At 35.8% G+C, this 19,139-nt stretch overlaps 1 protein-coding gene across 2 annotated transcripts in view; it reads left to right on the forward strand.

Moving 5' to 3' along the window:
• Positions 1-18,745, forward strand: part of LOC306854485 (glutamate receptor 4) — a gene marked incomplete at both ends in the record, with an annotated part of 84,677 nt that extends 65,932 nt beyond the window's left edge. The window contains 5 exons of one of the 2 annotated variants that reach the window (XM_079392549.1): positions 772-970; positions 5,749-5,996; positions 12,964-13,078; positions 16,616-16,753; positions 18,581-18,745. In XM_079392549.1, coding sequence (XP_079248675.1) covers positions 772-970; positions 5,749-5,996; positions 12,964-13,078; positions 16,616-16,753; positions 18,581-18,745 — 865 coding nt within the window. Of the gene's footprint in view, positions 1-771; positions 971-5,748; positions 5,997-12,963; positions 13,079-13,781; positions 13,897-16,615; positions 16,754-18,580 lie in introns of both variants that reach the window. The other variant, XM_079392550.1, reaches the window with a different exon arrangement.
• Between the last annotated feature and the right edge of the window lie 394 nt (positions 18,746-19,139).

Raw genomic sequence — 19,139 nt, forward strand, 5'->3', positions numbered from 1 at the left:
TCAGAATGAGAGTCCAAACAGCTGATAAAAACATCACAATAATCCACATCACTCCAGTCCATCAGTTAACATCTGGGGAAGACAAAAACTGGGTAAGACACAAATCTATAATTAAGACATTTTTAACTTCAATCCATTGCTTCATCTATTCATAATATTGCTTCCTCCAGTGAAAAAGTGGTCTGGTCTGAATCAGGAGAGAAACCTGCACAGATCAAGCACCGTTTTTCAAGCCAAAACAGTCCAAAACAACTCTAAACAAATATGTGGAGATGGACTTTTTCACTGGAGGAAGCGTTATTATGGACTCCTATTTTGGCCAGAAGCAATAATGGATTTGTATCTTACAAGCATGCAGCTTTTCACGTCACAAGATTGTAATTGATGGACTGAAGTTGTGTGGATTACTATAATTGTCTCCAGACAAGGTCTGTAATATGTCAGTCTTCTGCAAAGTTGAAAAACCTGTGTTCAGTGCTTTGCCTTTGTGCATGCATTTTTTTTTTAGGTCTGATTGATGCAAGAATGCTCTAAATAAATGAGCACTGGTGCAATCCGTCTCTGTACTTGTCATAAATTGATGATTGTGTGTCTACAAAATGGAAGCAGCAGTTTACCGATGAGTTATTTCATGCTGCATAATGTGAACGTTTGTCTTCAGAATGAACCAGATTTAATCAGATGGAGGCATGCCAATCTGAATTTATGTGTTGTGATTTTTAACAGAGTTAATTGTGCATTCTCTTCATTTTTACACTGTGTGTCTCTCAGGTCTCTGTCTGGTCGCATAGTTGGAGGCGTTTGGTGGTTCTTCACTCTCATCATCATTTCCTCCTACACGGCAAACCTGGCCGCTTTCCTCACCGTGGAGAGAATGGTGTCGCCTATCGAGAGCGCAGAAGACCTCGCCAAACAGACAGAAATCGCCTACGGGACTCTTGATTCCGGTTCCACCAAAGAGTTCTTCAGGGTGAGAGAATAATGTTAATGGTTATAGTAAAACAGAAAATCCCACCAAACCAAAAGAAAATTCATTTAGATTGGTGAGTCACCATCTGGTGGTAGAATTGTGCTGGTGGAGATCTATAAAATTATATATAAAATAAATAAATATTTTATATATATATATATAGGCCTATATACAGTATATATACTGTATATATGTTTTTAATTAAATTTTTAAAATGAATATTTTTATTCAGCAATTAAGACACATTAAATTGATCAAAAGTGACAGTAAAAATATTTATAATGTTACAAAAGATTTCTATTTCAAATAAATGTTTTTCTTTTGAATTTTCTATTCACCAAAGAATCCTGAAAAATTGAATGCATCAAGGTTTCCACAAAAATATTTGGCAGCACAGCTGTTCAACATTGATAATAATCAGAAATATTTCTTGAGCAGCAAATCAGCATATTAGAATGATTTCTGAAGGATCATGTGACACTGAAGACTGGAGCAATGATGCTGAAAATTCAGTTTTGATGACAGAAATAAATTACATTTGAACATATATTCACATAGAAAACAGTTATATTAAATTGTAAAAATATTTCACAAATTATTACTGTTTTTTAATCAAATAAATTCAGCATCGATGAGCAAAAGAGACTTCTCTCAAAAACATAAAAAAAAATAGTAATTATTCCAAACTTTGGAACTTCAGTATATATATATATATATATGGATCATAACAGCTACTCCAAATTCATTATTTTTCTTCACTGCATAGGTCTGGATATTGTGTTTTGTAGTTTAAGGCATCCAAAGACAGACATGCACATTACAGTTCAGTCATCACAGTAATAGTTCAGAACTTGAATCAGACTCCAAAGAGTATAAGAACCAGTCCTGCACTCACATCTACATAGAGAACCTGTCTGCAGCTAAAAAAGCAATTTACTCAGAGAGCAAAGACAAAGCAATAGAGGGAGAAAGACAGACAGCTGGAGAGAGAGATATGGGTAATATGAGAGCGAATCAGCGTGAGCTGAATGAATGGGCTGCTCATTAATTAGCTGAGCAGCGCCGCATGCGTCTGACTCAGTATCTGTCTCCCTGTTGTCATACACAGATGGTGTGATGCTACACTCCTACATGGGAAAACATTCATTCTCTCTTTTTCATTGTCATTTGGGTTCCACCGACTTGTCTCACTTTCTCCGCCATATTTTCTCATTCAGTCTGCACTAAACTGTCTCCCTCTATATCATATTAGAATTATTTCTGAAGGATCATGTGACACTGAAGACTGGTGTAAAGATGCTGAAAATTCAGCTTTGATCACAGAAATAAACTACATTTTACATTATATTCAAATAGAAAACAGTTATTTTAAATTGTAATAATATTTACCATTTTTACCACATTTATGATCAAATAAATGCAGCCTTGATGAGCAGAATTTCAAAAACATAAAAAATTCCAAACGTTTGACTGGTAATATGCAGATAATACATGCAACACAGTATGTGATAATACAGTTTACATTTTTGCAACAATATAAAATCTTATCTGTCTAACTCTGTAATCCCATCACAATAACTGTGGCATCTGTCTCACCGCCTCAGCAGAGCGCTGCTGATACTGACGAGAAACATTTGATCAGTTACCCAGGGAATAAGTCAATGTCAGGCGTCCCATTGTGTTGGACTACCGCGTGAGTTTGTTTGGCATTTGTTGTGGGGCGTTTGTGTCTGAGCGCAGGTTTGTCGAGGGTGTTGTTTATTCGTCGGCGTGTGTGATGTTTTATTTTGGAGTGTTACGGCACAACGGCGCTCCAGACTGGACGTGACGAACATTATAATGGGCCGGCTGTCCGCCACGCTCCGCTGCTTTCCTCTCACATACTGCAGCTTAAGACTAAGCCTGTGTATAAAAGAGGCGCAAATGATCAAGTACAAGACACGCTGGGACACCAGCATGTCAAATATGATATCTCACAGGACAAACACACACATTTCAGCAATATTAGACCCATCCGGGGTTTTTTACAGCAAAGTCAGCACAGTAGAGCAGATTACACAGTGCTGGAGCATAGGATCTGTTTCACAAATGACATTTCAGTAACCACAAAATTGATCAACTTTGGGGTCAGTAACATTTATTAGATTTTTAAGAAATTAATGCTTTTAGGATGCATTTAATTGATCAAAGGTGACAGTAAAGGCACTTATAATGTTACAAAATGTTTCTATTTCAAATAAAGGCTCTTTTTTAACTTTCTATTCATCAAAGAATATTGAAAAATAAATTGCATCACGGTTTTGACAAAAATATGAAGCAGCCCAATTGTTTTCAACATTGATAATAATCAGAAATGTTTATTGAGCAGCAAATCAGCATATTAGAGTGATTGTAGTTTCAGCTAACACATCGCTTCATCACAATCTCACCTTCCAGTTAGGCTCATCTACCATAACTCCTTCAAAAACAGACAGAAACCTTGGAGTTGTGATTGATAATAAGCTGAATTTCTCAGACCACATTGCTAAAACTGCCCGGTCCTGCAGATTTGCATTATACAATATTAAGAAGATCAGGCCGTTTCTCTCGGAACATGCAACACAACTCCTTGTTCAGGCTCTTGTTCTGTCCAGACTTGACTATTGCAATGCTCTCTTGGCAGGTCTTCCAGCCAATTCTATTAAACCTCTACAATTAATCCAAAATGCCGCTGCAAGATTAATCTTTAATGAGCCGAAAAGAAGGCACGCCACGCCTCTGTTCATCAGTTTGCACTGACTACCAATAGCTGCTCGCATTAAATTCAAGGCATTAATGTTTGCCTACAGAACCACCACTGGCTCTGCACCCCTTTACCTAAATTCATTACTTCAGACTTATGTGCCTCTAGAGGCTTGCGTTCTTCAAGTGAACGATGCATTATTGTACCATCCCAAAGACGCACAAAAACACTTTCACAGACTTTTTCATTAACTGTTCCCATCTGGTGGAATGACCTGCCCAACTCATTCAGAGTAGCCGAATCCTTACCCATCTTCAAGAAACGGCTAAAAACTCATCTGTTCCATCTTTACTTGACCCTCGAACTCTAGCACTCTCTATTCTAATTTAATTTTATCCATATGTCTTTTTATTAAAAAAAATAAAAAATAAATAATAATAAAAATTATCTGTACTGCATTAGGTTAACCAAGACTTGCATAGTGTTGCTCTTTTGTTGGTTTTGATTGCTTCTTATGTCCTCGTTTGTAAGTCGCTTTGGATAAAAGCATCTGCTAAATGACTAAATAACTAAATACATTTCTGAAGGATCATGTGACACTGAAGACTGGAGTAATGATTCTGAAAATTCCGCTTTTCATCACAGGAATAAATTACATTTCAGTACATATTCACATAGAAAACAGTTCTTTTGAATTGTAATAATATTTTACAATATTTAAAATATTTTTTAGTTTTTGATTAAATAAATGCAGCCTTGGTGGGCAGAAGATATTTCTTTCAAAAACATCTTACTGACCCCAAAAGATTTAACAGTAGTGATATTTTACTATATATACTCATTCTCAGATCATAAAATATGCATGTACATATATCAACATAATGAGCAGGAAAATGTAAAGTTCAGGATGATAAATAACGCCTTTGCTCTGCCTCTGCGTAAGACAAGTTTATTATAGTTGACTAAAACTAAAACCATTAAAACTAATTGGTTATTGAAATCAAATAAACATAAACCTAAAAAAAAAAACATTGAATAAAAAAATTTAATTTTATTACAGCTATTTGCCAAGGAAGAATGTCTTATTTTTGTTTAGTTTGACTTTATGTACTAAAATAACTCAAACTAAATGTACTAAAAGTAATATATAAAAATGAATGAAAAACAGTATGGGCATATTGAAAAAAAATGACAAAAAAATCAAAAACAAACTTTAACCAAAATTAAAGTGAAAACCGAAAGTATTAATATTTCATATCTAAACAAAAAAAATCATATTAATATTAAAATATTTCAAATATTAACAACTATAATAGTATATCAGTGATATGAAAATAATACTGGACTATGAGGTTTAGTTTGAGACTGACTGACTGGCTGTATATTATCTCTTACTTACTGTTTTCTTTAAATCATTTTTAGGATAGCTGACATTTGACTTACTAGGAGAGCCAAAAGACAACTCGGTGCAAAATGACCAATAAGAAGTCTTTTTAAAAAGCTGAACAACACTTACTAAACAAATAGTATGAAATATTGACATCTACAGTTTTAGTTTTTTGCATCACTATCTAAACACTAAATTGTGATTGATGTAAATCTAATTTTAGTAGTGCTGTCAAACAATTAATCGCCATTAATCGCATCCAAAATAAAGTTTTTATGTAATATATGTGTGTGTGCTGTGTATATTTATTGCGTATATATAAATAGACACACATGCATGTATATATTTAAGAAAAATATGTTATGTTTTCTATATTGAATATATTTATATATAATATATATTTTATTAATATAAATATATACATGTAAATAGATGTAAATATTTTCTAAATATATATATACTGCGCGTGTGTATTTATACTAGTGCTGTCTAACGATTAATCGCATCCAAAATAAAAGTTCTTGTATAATATATGTGTGTGAACTGTGTATATTTATGTAAACAAAAACGTTTATTTTGGATGCGATTAATCGTTTGACAGCACTCAATTTTAGCAAAGCGTTCAGCACTGACAGCATCCCACTGCATGTTTTTTGCTGCGCACTCTAGAGGTCAAAGATCGCGGTGTATGAAAAAATGTGGAGTTACATGAAGTCGGCCGAGCCCACGGTCTTCACCAAGACGACAGCCGAGGGCGTGGCTCGCGTGCGCAAGTCCAAAGGGAAATACGCCTTCCTGCTGGAGTCCACCATGAACGAGTACACGGAGCAGCGCAAACCCTGCGACACCATGAAGGTCGGAGGGAATCTGGACTCCAAGGGCTACGGGGTGGCTACGCCCAAAGGATCGCAGCTAAGGTGGGTGGAGTATTATAACAACCGACCAATCACAGCGCTGTTATAGTATTCCACCCACCCTGCTGTGCTTCTCTCTCTGTTTCTGTCTTTCTATCTTTTCTCCTACCTGTTCTGTCTTTCTCTCAGTTTCCACACTCGGTACTCTCTGTGATGCTGTGATATCTTTGTGGTCACATATACAGTTGCTGTTTTTAGCTTTATTGGGCATTTATATCTCATTGACATTCTATGGGATTATAAATATAATATATGGTAAGGGGCTCATATCATGAGAAATGAAATAGGCTTGACAGGCTATAGTGTCGTTGAGAAACTATTATAGTTTTAATTCATTTTGGTAACGCTTTGCAATAAAGTCTCATTTGTTAATAATTGTTAATACATGAACTAGCAATGAATAATATGTTTTTAAGCATTTATTAACCTTTATTAATGTTAGTCAATAAAAACGTTCATGTTCTTGTTAGTTCTTAGTACATTAACTAATGTTAACAGATGTTTTAGGATTTTAACTTTAATGATTTTAATATAAGTACTGTTCATGTCAACTATTAACTACTGTTAACTAACTTTTAACAAATTAAACCTTATTGTTAAGTGTTAAATTCATATTCATTTTAGCTACTTTGTTACATCAAGTTAAACTAAATTAAATTTAGTCGTCCTGGCAACTATCTGAAAAAAAAGACGTTTTTTTTCTATTTACATTTTTAATGTAACAATTTTAATTATTTTAGTTTTAGTTGACTTTAATGAATATTGTAGGAAAGAAAAATAACATAATTAAATCATTAAGTGAATAAAGAAAAAAAGAACAAGAATATACATTTTTCCTTAAAATAATCAATTTGAACTATTTACAAATAATATTTTAAAATATGCACACATTCACTTATTATGCACACTCTGTTGAACATGCAAAATGGCTAAATATTTCTTGTCTCATCACACTTACGTTATGAATTACATGCATCAGATAAATGATTCAGCCTATATTTTCAATATAAAACAGTGAAATTTGAGATTTCATATATTTAGTTTATTGAAATTACTGTCAGTTGTTTAACATTTCTTTTATAAAACTTTAAGACTGTTTTTGCTCAGAATTGAAAGTTAATTGCGAGATGTAAACTCAAAAGTCAGAATTGCAACTGTTTTTGCTTTAAAGGCAGGGTAGGTGATCTGGTTCAAAAACATTTTTTTGTTATGCTGGCTGAAAGCCTCTTTACATCCCGATAGCAATCACAGAGTTAAGTGGTCTAAATTTATTTATATGTATTTATATCATCTGTGGAAGGTGTAGGACCATAACATTTTCGTCCAATCAAAATGTTCGGTACAAGCATTACGATAGGCTGTCCTGCCTGCCTGTCAAAATATGTATTTGCATACCTCTGCGCACCCTGTTTGTGCAGACATCAGCGTGTTCAAAATGATCAAATAAAAAAAAATATGACATGATATGACCTCTTTAAACACAAGGACAAAACCTAATAAAAAGGTTTACTGTTTAGCTCAGAAACTTTTGAAAGACAAGATATCCCTCAAGATATCAGCGTTTGAGCTCACAGACAGTGCTGTGTGTGTCTGTGTGTTTAATTTTGTTCTTCCTCCACAGAAGCGGCGCTCAGGTAAACGCGTGTCTCATGTTGCTCATTTCTTCTCATCAAGCCTGTATCCTGTCTCACATCTTCATTCTCAAGTATTATTTCTCATCTCTTTCACTGTTCCTGCATAAAACTATCAGCATGTTTTACACCACACCATCTTCTGGATGTAAAAGTGTTTTACAATTTCTAAAGACAACATGAAATTAATATTTACTGCCTTTTATTGAATATTATGCATCAATACAAATTATTATATACACTACCATTCAAAAGTTTTTTTTATGTTTTTGAAATAAGTGTCTTTATTCAATCCAAAATGCAGTAAAAACAATTTTTATAATAGAATAATTTTATAATAGAATATTTCAGAATATTTTATATATTCTGAAATATTATTACAATTTAAAATAAGTGTTTTCTATGTGAATATATGGTCAAATGTAATTTATTTCTGTGATCAAAGCTGAATTTTCAGCATCATTACTCCAGTCTTCTGATTTGCTGCTCACTAGTCTCTTGGAAGTTACATGTGTTGCAAATGTTAATTCATGTTGTCTTTAAACATATATAATAATTGCTAGAAATGTGCTGTTATGGCATTTGTGAGCTGAAATGAGTATCAATGAGCGTTCTGATCTGAGGTCAGTTTTTGACCTGTGTGGAGATTCAGTTCTGCCTGGGAGGATTTTACTGACTGTCTGAGCATGGACTACACAAAGGGCAAAACAGAGAGTACTTGATCATTATGATTCTGATGGTCTCCTTGTGTTGCTATCAGCCAGTTCAGCAAACTAATCTCAGCACCGTGAACTCTGACCCTGACCGTTTAACCTCTCCAGAACTGCTATATACAGGTACATCTAAAAACATTAGAATATCGTGAAAAAGTTTTCTTGTAACTTTTTTCAAAAAGTGAAACTTTCAAATATTTTAGATTCATTACATGTAAAGTAAAACATTACGTTTTTATGTTTTAAATTTGATGATTAGAGCTTACAGCTCATGAAAGTCAAAAGTCAGTATCTCAAAATATTAGAATATTTACATTTGAGTTTCAATTAATGACCATCCCTACAGTATAAATTCCTGGTATCTCTTGTTCTTTGAAACCACAATAATGGAGAAGACTGCTGACTTGGCAATGATCCAGAAGATGAACATTGACGGCCTCCACAAAGAGAGTAAGTCACAGAGGATCATTACTGAAAGCTGTGGCTGTTTACAGAGTGCTGTATCAAAGCATATTAAATGCAAAGTTGACTGGAAGGAAGAATTTGGGTAGGAAAAGGTGCACAAGCAACAGGGATGACCGCAAGCTTGAGAATACTGTCAAGCAAAGCTGATTCAAACACTTGGGAGAGCTTCACAAGGAGTGGACTGAAGCTGGAGTCAGTGCATCAAGAGTCTCCACGCTCAGACGTCTTCAGGAAAAGAGCTACCAAGCCACTTCTGAACCAGAGACAACATCAGAAGCATCTTACCTGGGCTGTGGAGGAAAAGAACTGGACTGTTGCTCAGTGGTCCAAAGTCCTCTTTTCAGATGAAAGTAAATTTTGCATTTCATTTGGAAATCAAGGTCCCAGAGTCTGGAGGAAGAATGGAGAGGCACAGAATCCATGTTGCTTGAAGTCCAGTGTGAAGTTTCCACAGTCAGTGATGATTTGGGCTGCCATGTCATCTGCTGGTGTTGGTCCACTGTGTTTTCTGAAGTCCACAGTCAACGCAGCCATCTACCAGGAGATTTTAGAGCACTTCATGCTTCCTTCTGCTGACAAGCTTTATGGAGATGCTGATTTCATTTTCCAGCGGGACTTGGCACCTGCCCACACTGCCAAAGGTACCTAAAGCTGGTTCAGTGACCATGGTGTTACTGTGCTTGATTGGCCAGCAAACTCGCCTGACCTGAACCCCATAGAGAATCTATGGGTTATTGTCAAGAGGAAGATGAGAGACACCAGACCCAACAATGCAGATGACCTGAAGGCCGCTATCAAAGCAACCTGGGCTCCATTACACCTGAGCAGTGCCACAGGCTGATTGCCTCCATGCCACGCCGCATTGATGCAGTAATTCATGCAAAAGGAGGCCCAACCAAGTATTAAGTGCATAGAAATGAACATACATTTCAGAGGCCTGACATTAATGTTTAAAATATCCTTTTTTATTGATCTTATGTAATATTGTAATTTTCTGAGACACTGAATTTGGGGTTTTCATTATCTGTAAGCCATAATCATCAAAATTTTAAGAAATAAAGGCTTGAAATATTTCACTCTATGTGTAATGAATCTATATAATATATGGGTTTCACTTTCTGAAATGAGTGACCAAAAATATTGACCTTTTTCACGATATTCAAATTTTTTTTAGATGTGCCTGTACATGATGCTGGCATTTACAGTTTCTGACTTGCCATCTTCTACTGCAAAAACATAACTAAATAAAAACAGAGCTTGTCATGGAGCTGTAAGTGCTCCCGTGTCTCTAAAATTGATGCCAATAGAGTCTCCTTCCACTGAAAATTTGTTAAAAATGTACTCACCCATGTAGATGAGTTCGTTTCTTCATCAGATTTGGAGAAATGTAGCATTGCATCAGTGTCTCAGCAATGGATGCTCTGCAGTGAATGGGTGCCGTCAGAATGAGAGTCCAAACAGCTGATAAAAACATCACAATAATCCACACCACTCCAGTCCATCAGTTAACATCTGGAGAAGTGAAAAGCTGCGTGTTTGTAAAAAACAAAGCCATCATTAAGACATTTTTAACTTCAAACTGTCACTTCTGGCCAAAGTCCATAATCCATAATAACACTTCCTTCAGTGAAAAAGTGGTCTGGTCTGAATCAGGAGAGAAATCTGCACAGATCAAACACCGTTAACAAGCCAAAACAGCTCTAAACAAATATGTGGCTGGATTTTGATGTGAGAGACAACAGGAGATGGACTTTTTTACAGGAGGACGCGTTATTATGGATTATGGACTCAATGATTTGAAGTTAAAAACGTCTTATGATGGATTTGTTTCTTACAAACATGCAGCTTTTGTCTTCTCAAGATGTTAACTGATGGACTGGAGTGGTGTGGATTATTGTGATGTTTTATCAGCTGTTTGGACACTTATTCTGACGGCACCCATTCACTGCAGAGGATCCACTGGTGAGTAAATGATGTAATGCTATATTTCTCCAAATCCGTGCCCATAAAGAAACAAATTACACAGTTCCCACTGATGAGATGTTGGAGAGGTTTCAGATGAAAGACACTGCACAGTTTGAGTCTCCACACAGGTCTGAAAAACAAAGCAATGGATGTGAATACTGGCGTGCTGCATAGTATATACTGCATTTAGCCTGCTGTTTTTAAATAGTATATTATGAAGCATGCAGTATGTACAATGCAAAACATTTTGTCTTCATATGATAAAGAACAATTAACTAAAAACATTATGTTGCACTAATGAAAGTCATTTGTGAGCTCACTGCAAAAAAATATTTTTTTCCTCAGTATTTTCATCTTGTTTACAAGAATAAATATCTAAACATTCTTAATTCAAGACACATTTACTTGAGAAGCAAAATGACTTACGATACGAAGTCTTGTTTCTTGAAAAAAAAATGATTAAAAAGGAAGTGAGTTTATGATTAAAACAAGAAACAAATATCTGTCAGCAGGGAAAAAAGTGAACTTATTTAAAAGAAAAAAACAAGATTATTTTCTTACCCCACAGGCCAGAGACAGATCATTTTGTCATCTTGTTTTAAGCACAAAAAAACCTTCATTTTATGTTAAGTAAATTTCCTACTTAAGTCAATATATCTTGATTTAAGAATGATTTTTTAAAATATATATTTATCATTGAAAACAAGACAAAAAATACTAAGTAAGAAAATCATGCTTTGCAGTGCAGGTAAAAGTAACTTATTAATCAAGTCAACATGAAACCATAATTGATGCTATAATTACTTTCTGAATACACAATCCAGTCTATTTCATGAGCTTATCGGTTCGCTATGAAGTCCCACTCTACATTTTTTCTTGTTTTGCAAATCATAAATATGTCACATTGTGGTAGTAAAATTTGTGACAATTGCCTTTTTCACTGTGCAGCATAAAGTGTTTCATATCATCATCACTATTTTTCATTTCTTCATCAAATGTGACAAGCTTGTGGAAACACTGAGGATGTTTCCCTCACATCTGTTTCTCTCTCTCATTTATTCCCTCTGATGTCAGTAAGAGTCTCCAGGCTTCTGAAATCATCCAACTGAACATCTTAATTTGCTTCATTCTACATTTACACTCGAAATATGTGTCAGTTTTGATATGCAGGCACACAAATGGTTTGCTGCTGTTCAATTTTCTTCACTGAAAAACAGCAGATAAAATGCATCGCAAGGTCACAATTGTGAGACAGCCCATGTAAGAAAAACATCCAATTTCAGTTTCACATTTTGCTGAAAATTACAGTGTTCATAGAAACCTCAGGTTCAATTTCTGTGGGACATTCTGTAAGACCAGGGGCCAGTTGCATAAACTTAGCCACTAGTGATCAGTCTTACTTCTCCAATACAAATAAGACCAATCTGCCTTTTCATAACTGAACTGAATTAGATGACTAACTTTTTAAGACTAGTCTAAACAGTTTGTGCAACCGGCCCCAGATGCAATGAGATATTCCACGAATCAATCAAATATCACATCAAATAACACAGCCAATCAGAAGATAGTATGGGCGAGGCTTAGCGAAGGTCCACTAACAAATAATCTAAGGTGAATTATCCATTATCCATCCATATATCCACACATTAGAGCCTTTTAATATTAGATAAAACACATAATCATCACTCGAGATTATCATGGTCATTGATTGTAGGTTGTTGTTGTTCCAGCAGCCGCAGCGTCTGGGCGGAGCTTGAAACAGTGGGCGGAGCTTCGCGACAAAAAATGCTGTTTTTAAATAGGCTAATTTAAATGTCTACTCCGCCTTGTTGGCAAAGGCTATTTACACTAACTCCACCCACTAACGTGTGATTGGGTTAGTCAACACTAAATTGCAGATGAATTGAGAGAAATGTTGTTAAATTGACATTATATCCAATAGTGGAAAATACTGATTAGTTTAATGCAATAAGTATCATTTTACTCAGTATATAATACTACACTACTGCTTGAAAGATAGATGGAATAAAATGAGAGTGAAAGAGAGAGAGAAAAACATCCCATAATATTCCTCATTAACAACAGCTGCCTTCCACGAGCCTTTCTTATGTTCTCTCTTGTTTTCTGTTTGTTTTGTGTCGTCTAACCCGGGCTGCGTGCGGCCCGCTCTCATGTGATGTTTATGGTTTGTTGAAGAAATGCCGTAAACCTGGCCGTGTTAAAGCTGAATGAGCAGGGGCTGTTGGACAAATTGAAAAATAAATGGTGGTACGACAAGGGCGAATGTGGCAGCGGGGGCGGGGACTCGAAGGTTAGCCACCAATGACACGCAGAGGAGTGGTAAAAAAAGACGACAATGTGATGCAACAGAGACATCTGCCCTGACATGACGGCCCTCGCCGGCCAGTAACGAGAGAGAAGCATGTCAAAGGAGAAACACACTGGAAATGAAAGCAATTACTGTCAAAACAGAAATATTTGCTAGAAGATTTGTGGTTTTCAGAAAATGAGGACAGAAATCACACACATATATATATATTTGATATTCATTTGAATCAAAAAATTTAAATTGAACAAGCTGAATAATAACATTAATTTCAGAAAACCTGATGATCAATCTATTTTCATTTCACTTTATTTTATAAATTCTGATTGTTCTTAAGTCATCAGAAACCCCAAATATTGAATATTTTGAATGTGGGGCTGTCTGCACACACCATCTGCGCTCTGGGCTGTTTGCGATGAGCCAATAGTTCTGCATTAGCAGTAATTGTTTGTGTTTTGATAATGAAATCAGGGCAGTATGTGTCTGTTGCCTGAAGCGATGGAGCAAGATCCCATCCATACGTCTGTGGCTCAGCCTCACACACACACACGTATGAGCTCACACACGTGTACTCGATGGGACCTCGGCTTCATCACTTCCTGTGCTGCTGTGTGCCAAGATGTATTGTAATCTAATAACATAAAATAACATGGCCTATGATGTTATTTATGTTATTCTCTCTGAGAAGAACGCCGGTAAACCTGGCGGTGTTGAAACTGAGTGAAGCAGGAGTGCTAGACAAACTCAAAAATAAATGGTGGTACGATAAGGGCGAGTGCGGACCCAAGGACTCGGGAAGTAAGGTCAGTTTCCAGACGGAAAACCGCAAGCAAACCTGAAAACCGCAGCTCTGAGAAACACAAACACTCTCATGAAATCAATGTGATGTGTTTTCAGACAGAAAAAGATGACGACAGTCTTAAAATGTCGCTGTCATCATCATCATACAGATTTTTAAAGATTTTCTTAACTCAGGAAAAATCTGAGCCGTTGAGAAACAGTTGCGACACTCCCATAGGCTTCCATAGGAACTATAACTATATTCCAAAGGAACTATGTACATAGGAAGTAAAGCATGTCATGGAGCAGCCAATAGTTCAAAACAACCATAACTCTCTAATGCATTAAAATTCTCTGACATTTTAATGAATTAGTTGACCTCTCGGAAATCTAATATTTTACGAAGCGTGTTATTGTTAATGTTTATTGTTAGTTAATAGACAGTTAAACTATAATTGCAGTTAGATAACATGAGAAACACCTTAATAGCGACCAGATGCTAGTTGTAATATTTTCAAGTTTTTAGCAATCTTTCTCTCCCTGTAGGAGGTTGAGTGAGTTTCAGTAAAGTCCGCCCATTCTAGAAAAACAATAGAGTTTTGCTGAATGCAGCTGATTGCCTTGTGCTTTTTAAACATTATTTAAAACTTTTTTATTGGATTAAATGCCACGTTTGCTTGCCTTTTGTAATATTCACTTAAGTCATATGCTTACGTGAATATCATAAAATAACATTTGAGTAATTAACTTTTTTCGTTAAATGGAAACCTGTAAAAATCGAGTGTTTGATCATGTCTAAATACACATTCAAATGTATTTAACCCTAAATACTACACTAATTGTAATATAAATACTAAGCATATTAGAAAATGTTATCTTTTAAATGGTCATCGTTATTGCACATATTATTTATAAATTAACTAAATAGAACTGAAATATATATTACAATTATTTAATTGATTAAACGTTACACTTAAGGTGTTTGGTCACATCTGAATGACAACGAGTAGCCTATAAGAACATATTAATGCTGTCTCTTTATCAATTCCCAGAATAAAATGCGATTGTAAAGCGTAGTCAGATCAATACACAGTCAATGCACATTGTGTGTTAATAATTACTCGAAATTGCTGCAAATAGTGAAACTGCTGTGTCCCGATTAAAACTATTCACACATATTGACAGCGCGGAGTTGTTTGGAACTATTGAGAGCTCCATGAACCACGTGACTGCGTGCCGGCGAAATCAAAGCGTGTTGCAACTCTGTTTCTCACGGCTTTGGGACAAATAAAGTAGAACCTTTAGAATGCAACACTGTGACATCACAATACAAGAATGCTGCACCATGATGTCATGATTACAGTAAGACACTTTCATGACTTCATTATAGTGTTCATTTCTTTGTAGAATGCAGCTTTGTTACAGTGTAATGGATGAGTTCATTAAAATGGAGAGAATATTGCACTACAGTGCCATAATATCCACTTGTTCACTCAATTAAATTCAGGGGTAGTTGGTAGAAACACATTATGGCTGTAGAACATTTCATTAAGCGATTTCATGCCACTTTAGAGAGAGCCAGATTGTATTAAATGATGTTTTAAAAAATATTATAAATCATTTTAAAGTAAACCGTTATTATTTTAAGTATTTAAAATAATTATTTTAATTATTTAAATAATTTAATTTAATTAAATACTTTCCCCAGTTTGATCATTTTTTATTTTTAAAAAAATATATATTTTAAGCATTTTTATAGAATTATACAAAAAAATAAATATAAGATTATATACCATATAAAACACAGTAATTTAGTATGTTTTTTTCTGATTAAGGTCAACAGAGTTGGTGGTTGTAAAAGATTTCATACAGCTATTATAGAGAGCAAAGTTGTACAAAAATGTAGACTTTTTTATCATTATAAATAATTGTCAAGTAAACAATTATTCATATATATTTTTATATATTTAAATAATTAATTATTTTAATTAATTATAATTTAAATAAAAATAAAATACAGTAATTTAGTAAGTTACGAGGGGCCTTTTTTGAATGCTGATCCAGATAAAAAAAAAAAAATTATTATTTAAATAATAATTTAAAAGTATGTTTAAAATGCATGGATCAAAATGGAAAAAAAAAGTTTAATTTAATTTTAAAATGATTAAATAATGAATTATTTCTTTATACTTAAAATAATTAATTTTACAAATGATTATGTACATAACAATTAAATAATTTACATTAATGAAATATTTTCACAGTCTGATATATTCATTTGTTTCACTAAAATAAGTATAAAAATAAATATAAGACTATATACTGTGTAAAATAGACATTTATTTACTTTTTTTCAAAACACGAGAAATATTTAATGAACTATTATTTAGATAATTAAATAATTTGCTGTAAATACATATTTTGATACATTAATTTATTTAAATGCATTTTAAACATATTTATAGAAGTTTCAAAAATAAAACTATACAAAATACGTAGCAAACTAAGCTAAACTACCAAAAATGATTATAATTTAATTTAAATGGTATCTTCTGTTCGTGTTTGAAATCTAAATGACACTGGATTTCATTCTGTCTGTAACAGAACAATGTAATGCTGTTAAATCCATGGCACCAGTAATTCAAGCTGATTGTATCATATTATGAACTGTAATTGAATGTAAATGTGCTGCTTCCCGCCTCTCTAACGCTCTTTTCTCCCTCGAATCCCTCTCGCCTCCAGGACAAGAGCTCACAGGCGCTGAGCCTGAGCAACGTGGCAGGAGTTTTCTACATCCTGGTGGGCGGCCTGGGTCTGGCCATGCTGGTGGCCCTGGTCGAGTTTTGCTATAAGTCCCGCGCCGAGGCCAAGAAACTGAAGGTGGAATCGGCCGAACTGAATTTTAGCCCCGCTGCCAGCCCAACGCACAGTGTGCAGAACTTAGCCACTTATAGAGAGGGATACAACGTGTACGGCTCTGACGCAGTAAAGATATAGGGGTAGGACAGAAAGCCTGCTTGCGGTCGCAGGGGTTCGGCCTGAGCCTCGTCTGTCATATAGCTGCAGCAGACGTCCGTCCGCTAATGTTGTGACAGCTTCCCATCCCTCCGTTTACTTACGTTCCTTCTTGGTTTGTTCACTTCTGAAAGAGACCCCTTCATTTCTGTCGCCTGTCGTTCTTTTCTTTGTTTTTTCGTATGGCATCTGCCTTGACTAGAACGTGTTGGGATTGCATTGGTTTGGTCTTCCTGGCTGCAGTCGCTGGTGTTTTTGCACTGTTGGCTTTCTGTTTCAGACACCTGCATTAAAACAAACGGCACAAGATGACAAACACACACACATGGACAAAGCTGCCATATTGCATTAGGAGCTCAAATGAGAAGCAAACCAAACATTTTAGTATGCAACCTTCAAACACTTTATAAAGGAATGCTGCTCATTTATTTATTATTTAGAGATGTTAGCTCTCTGCTATAGACCGGCGGCTCTCAACTGGCTTGTTTTGATGGACAAATGCAATGCTAAATGCAAATAATAGCGTGTAAATTACCACACAATCTTCTAAATTGGTGTTTGGTGATGAGTTTTCGGCTCAAGGTCTGCATTTAAAGTCACACCAGAGGTGTTCAGCTGGGATCAGGACTTGGCTTTATGCAGACCAGTCAAGTTGTTCCTCACTAACTGAATCAATTATTTCTTTTTGAACCGTGTCTTATACACAGAGGCACTGTCATGTTAGACTAGAAAAGGGTCCTGTCCAAACTGTTGCTATAAAATTAGAAGTACACAATTCCCTAGAATACATTTATACGCTTAAACATTAAATATTGTACTCATGGAAATTACTAAAGTAGTCAAACCTGTTCATTAGAAGGGGGTGACCCAATACTTTTGGCAATATAGTGTATATATATATATATATATATATATATATATATTTTAATTTAGTTGACTGTGGTAACCCTGGCTGCCTTTAACCATGAAATATCAGCATAGTCAATATATCAATTTTGTATGCACATTCTACGACAGAAAACTGTGCATGCATGTTCATGACCCTAAATGAGGAAAAAGTCACAAAATATCAAGAAAAGAACCATGGGTTAACCAGTATTTCCGACAACTCAAAACCTGACGCGCTACACAATACAAGGGTTAAAAATAATAAACAACTTTGGTATAAAGCAAAACCAGCTGAGATCCGCCGCTATAGACAGCAGCTATGCGCAATGCGTTATTTGGTACGAGTAGGGCATTATAGATCAAACAGCTGTTGGTTTAATGATGTCTGGTTGCGTTTCTCTTTCTTTTGTTGTTAGCGACATCAACAAACCAATCTATAATGCTGTACTGATACTGAATAATATCCAACTGACCTCCAAACCCCTGCTTACGAAACATTAGCAGTGTGAACATATAAAGTGTTGACTGTTACAGGACACTGTACAATTCAAACCCTAGATTTAGCGGGAACACGAGCGAAGGGCTGCATGCTGGCGTTAGAAATGCAGATGTCTAGCCATGTTGTACATTTTGAGATGTTTTCTGTATTTGTGTGTGGCGGCCTTGAGCTTTTCTCCGTTCTGTCGATGTGAATGTGTCGCGTGGTTCCGTTGTGACGTCACTGTGTCATTTGCATATATTGTTTCCCCCCCCAGAGAGTTCCAAGTATTCTGACTCCGCCTCTCGTCCCGCCCCCTTCTCTAGCTCACCTTCTCGGAAGCCATGAGAAACAAGGCCCGCTTGTCAATCACGGGCAGCCTGGGGGAAAATGGGCGTGTGCTGACGCCAGACTGCCCTAAGGCCGTGCGCTCTGGCCCCTCCTTCCGACATGGCCCCGCCCTCGCCGTGGTGTCCTCCAACCTCCCATAGAAGCCAAAAACTCACCTTGTGCCTTAAACCATCTTACCCCTCTACCGAAGTTCAGATTTCACGCAAACCACGGGAGAAGCACGCCGTCGCCGGCTCGAACGCAACTCACCTGATAACACACTCTTTCAGCCCTCAGAAAAGACGTCAACAATTGTAAACGAGCCGGGACAGCACGGATATGAACGCTTGGCGAGCATCAAGGATCCATGATGCCTTATCCTAACTTTGGGGACGAACATCATCACATACAAGACAAAAAATCATGACCAGTAAACTGTAAATGTAGAGACATTAGCTCCGCGCTTCCCTGATTAGCCGTACGACATCAGCGAACATGCATTAGACTTATTAAATCACATATTTACAACTTGGTCCACAATCACTAGCTACTAAA

Source organism: Barbus barbus (assembly GCF_936440315.1).
Source record: "Barbus barbus genome assembly, chromosome: 34".
NCBI classification, from domain to species: Eukaryota; Metazoa; Chordata; class Actinopteri; order Cypriniformes; family Cyprinidae; genus Barbus; species Barbus barbus.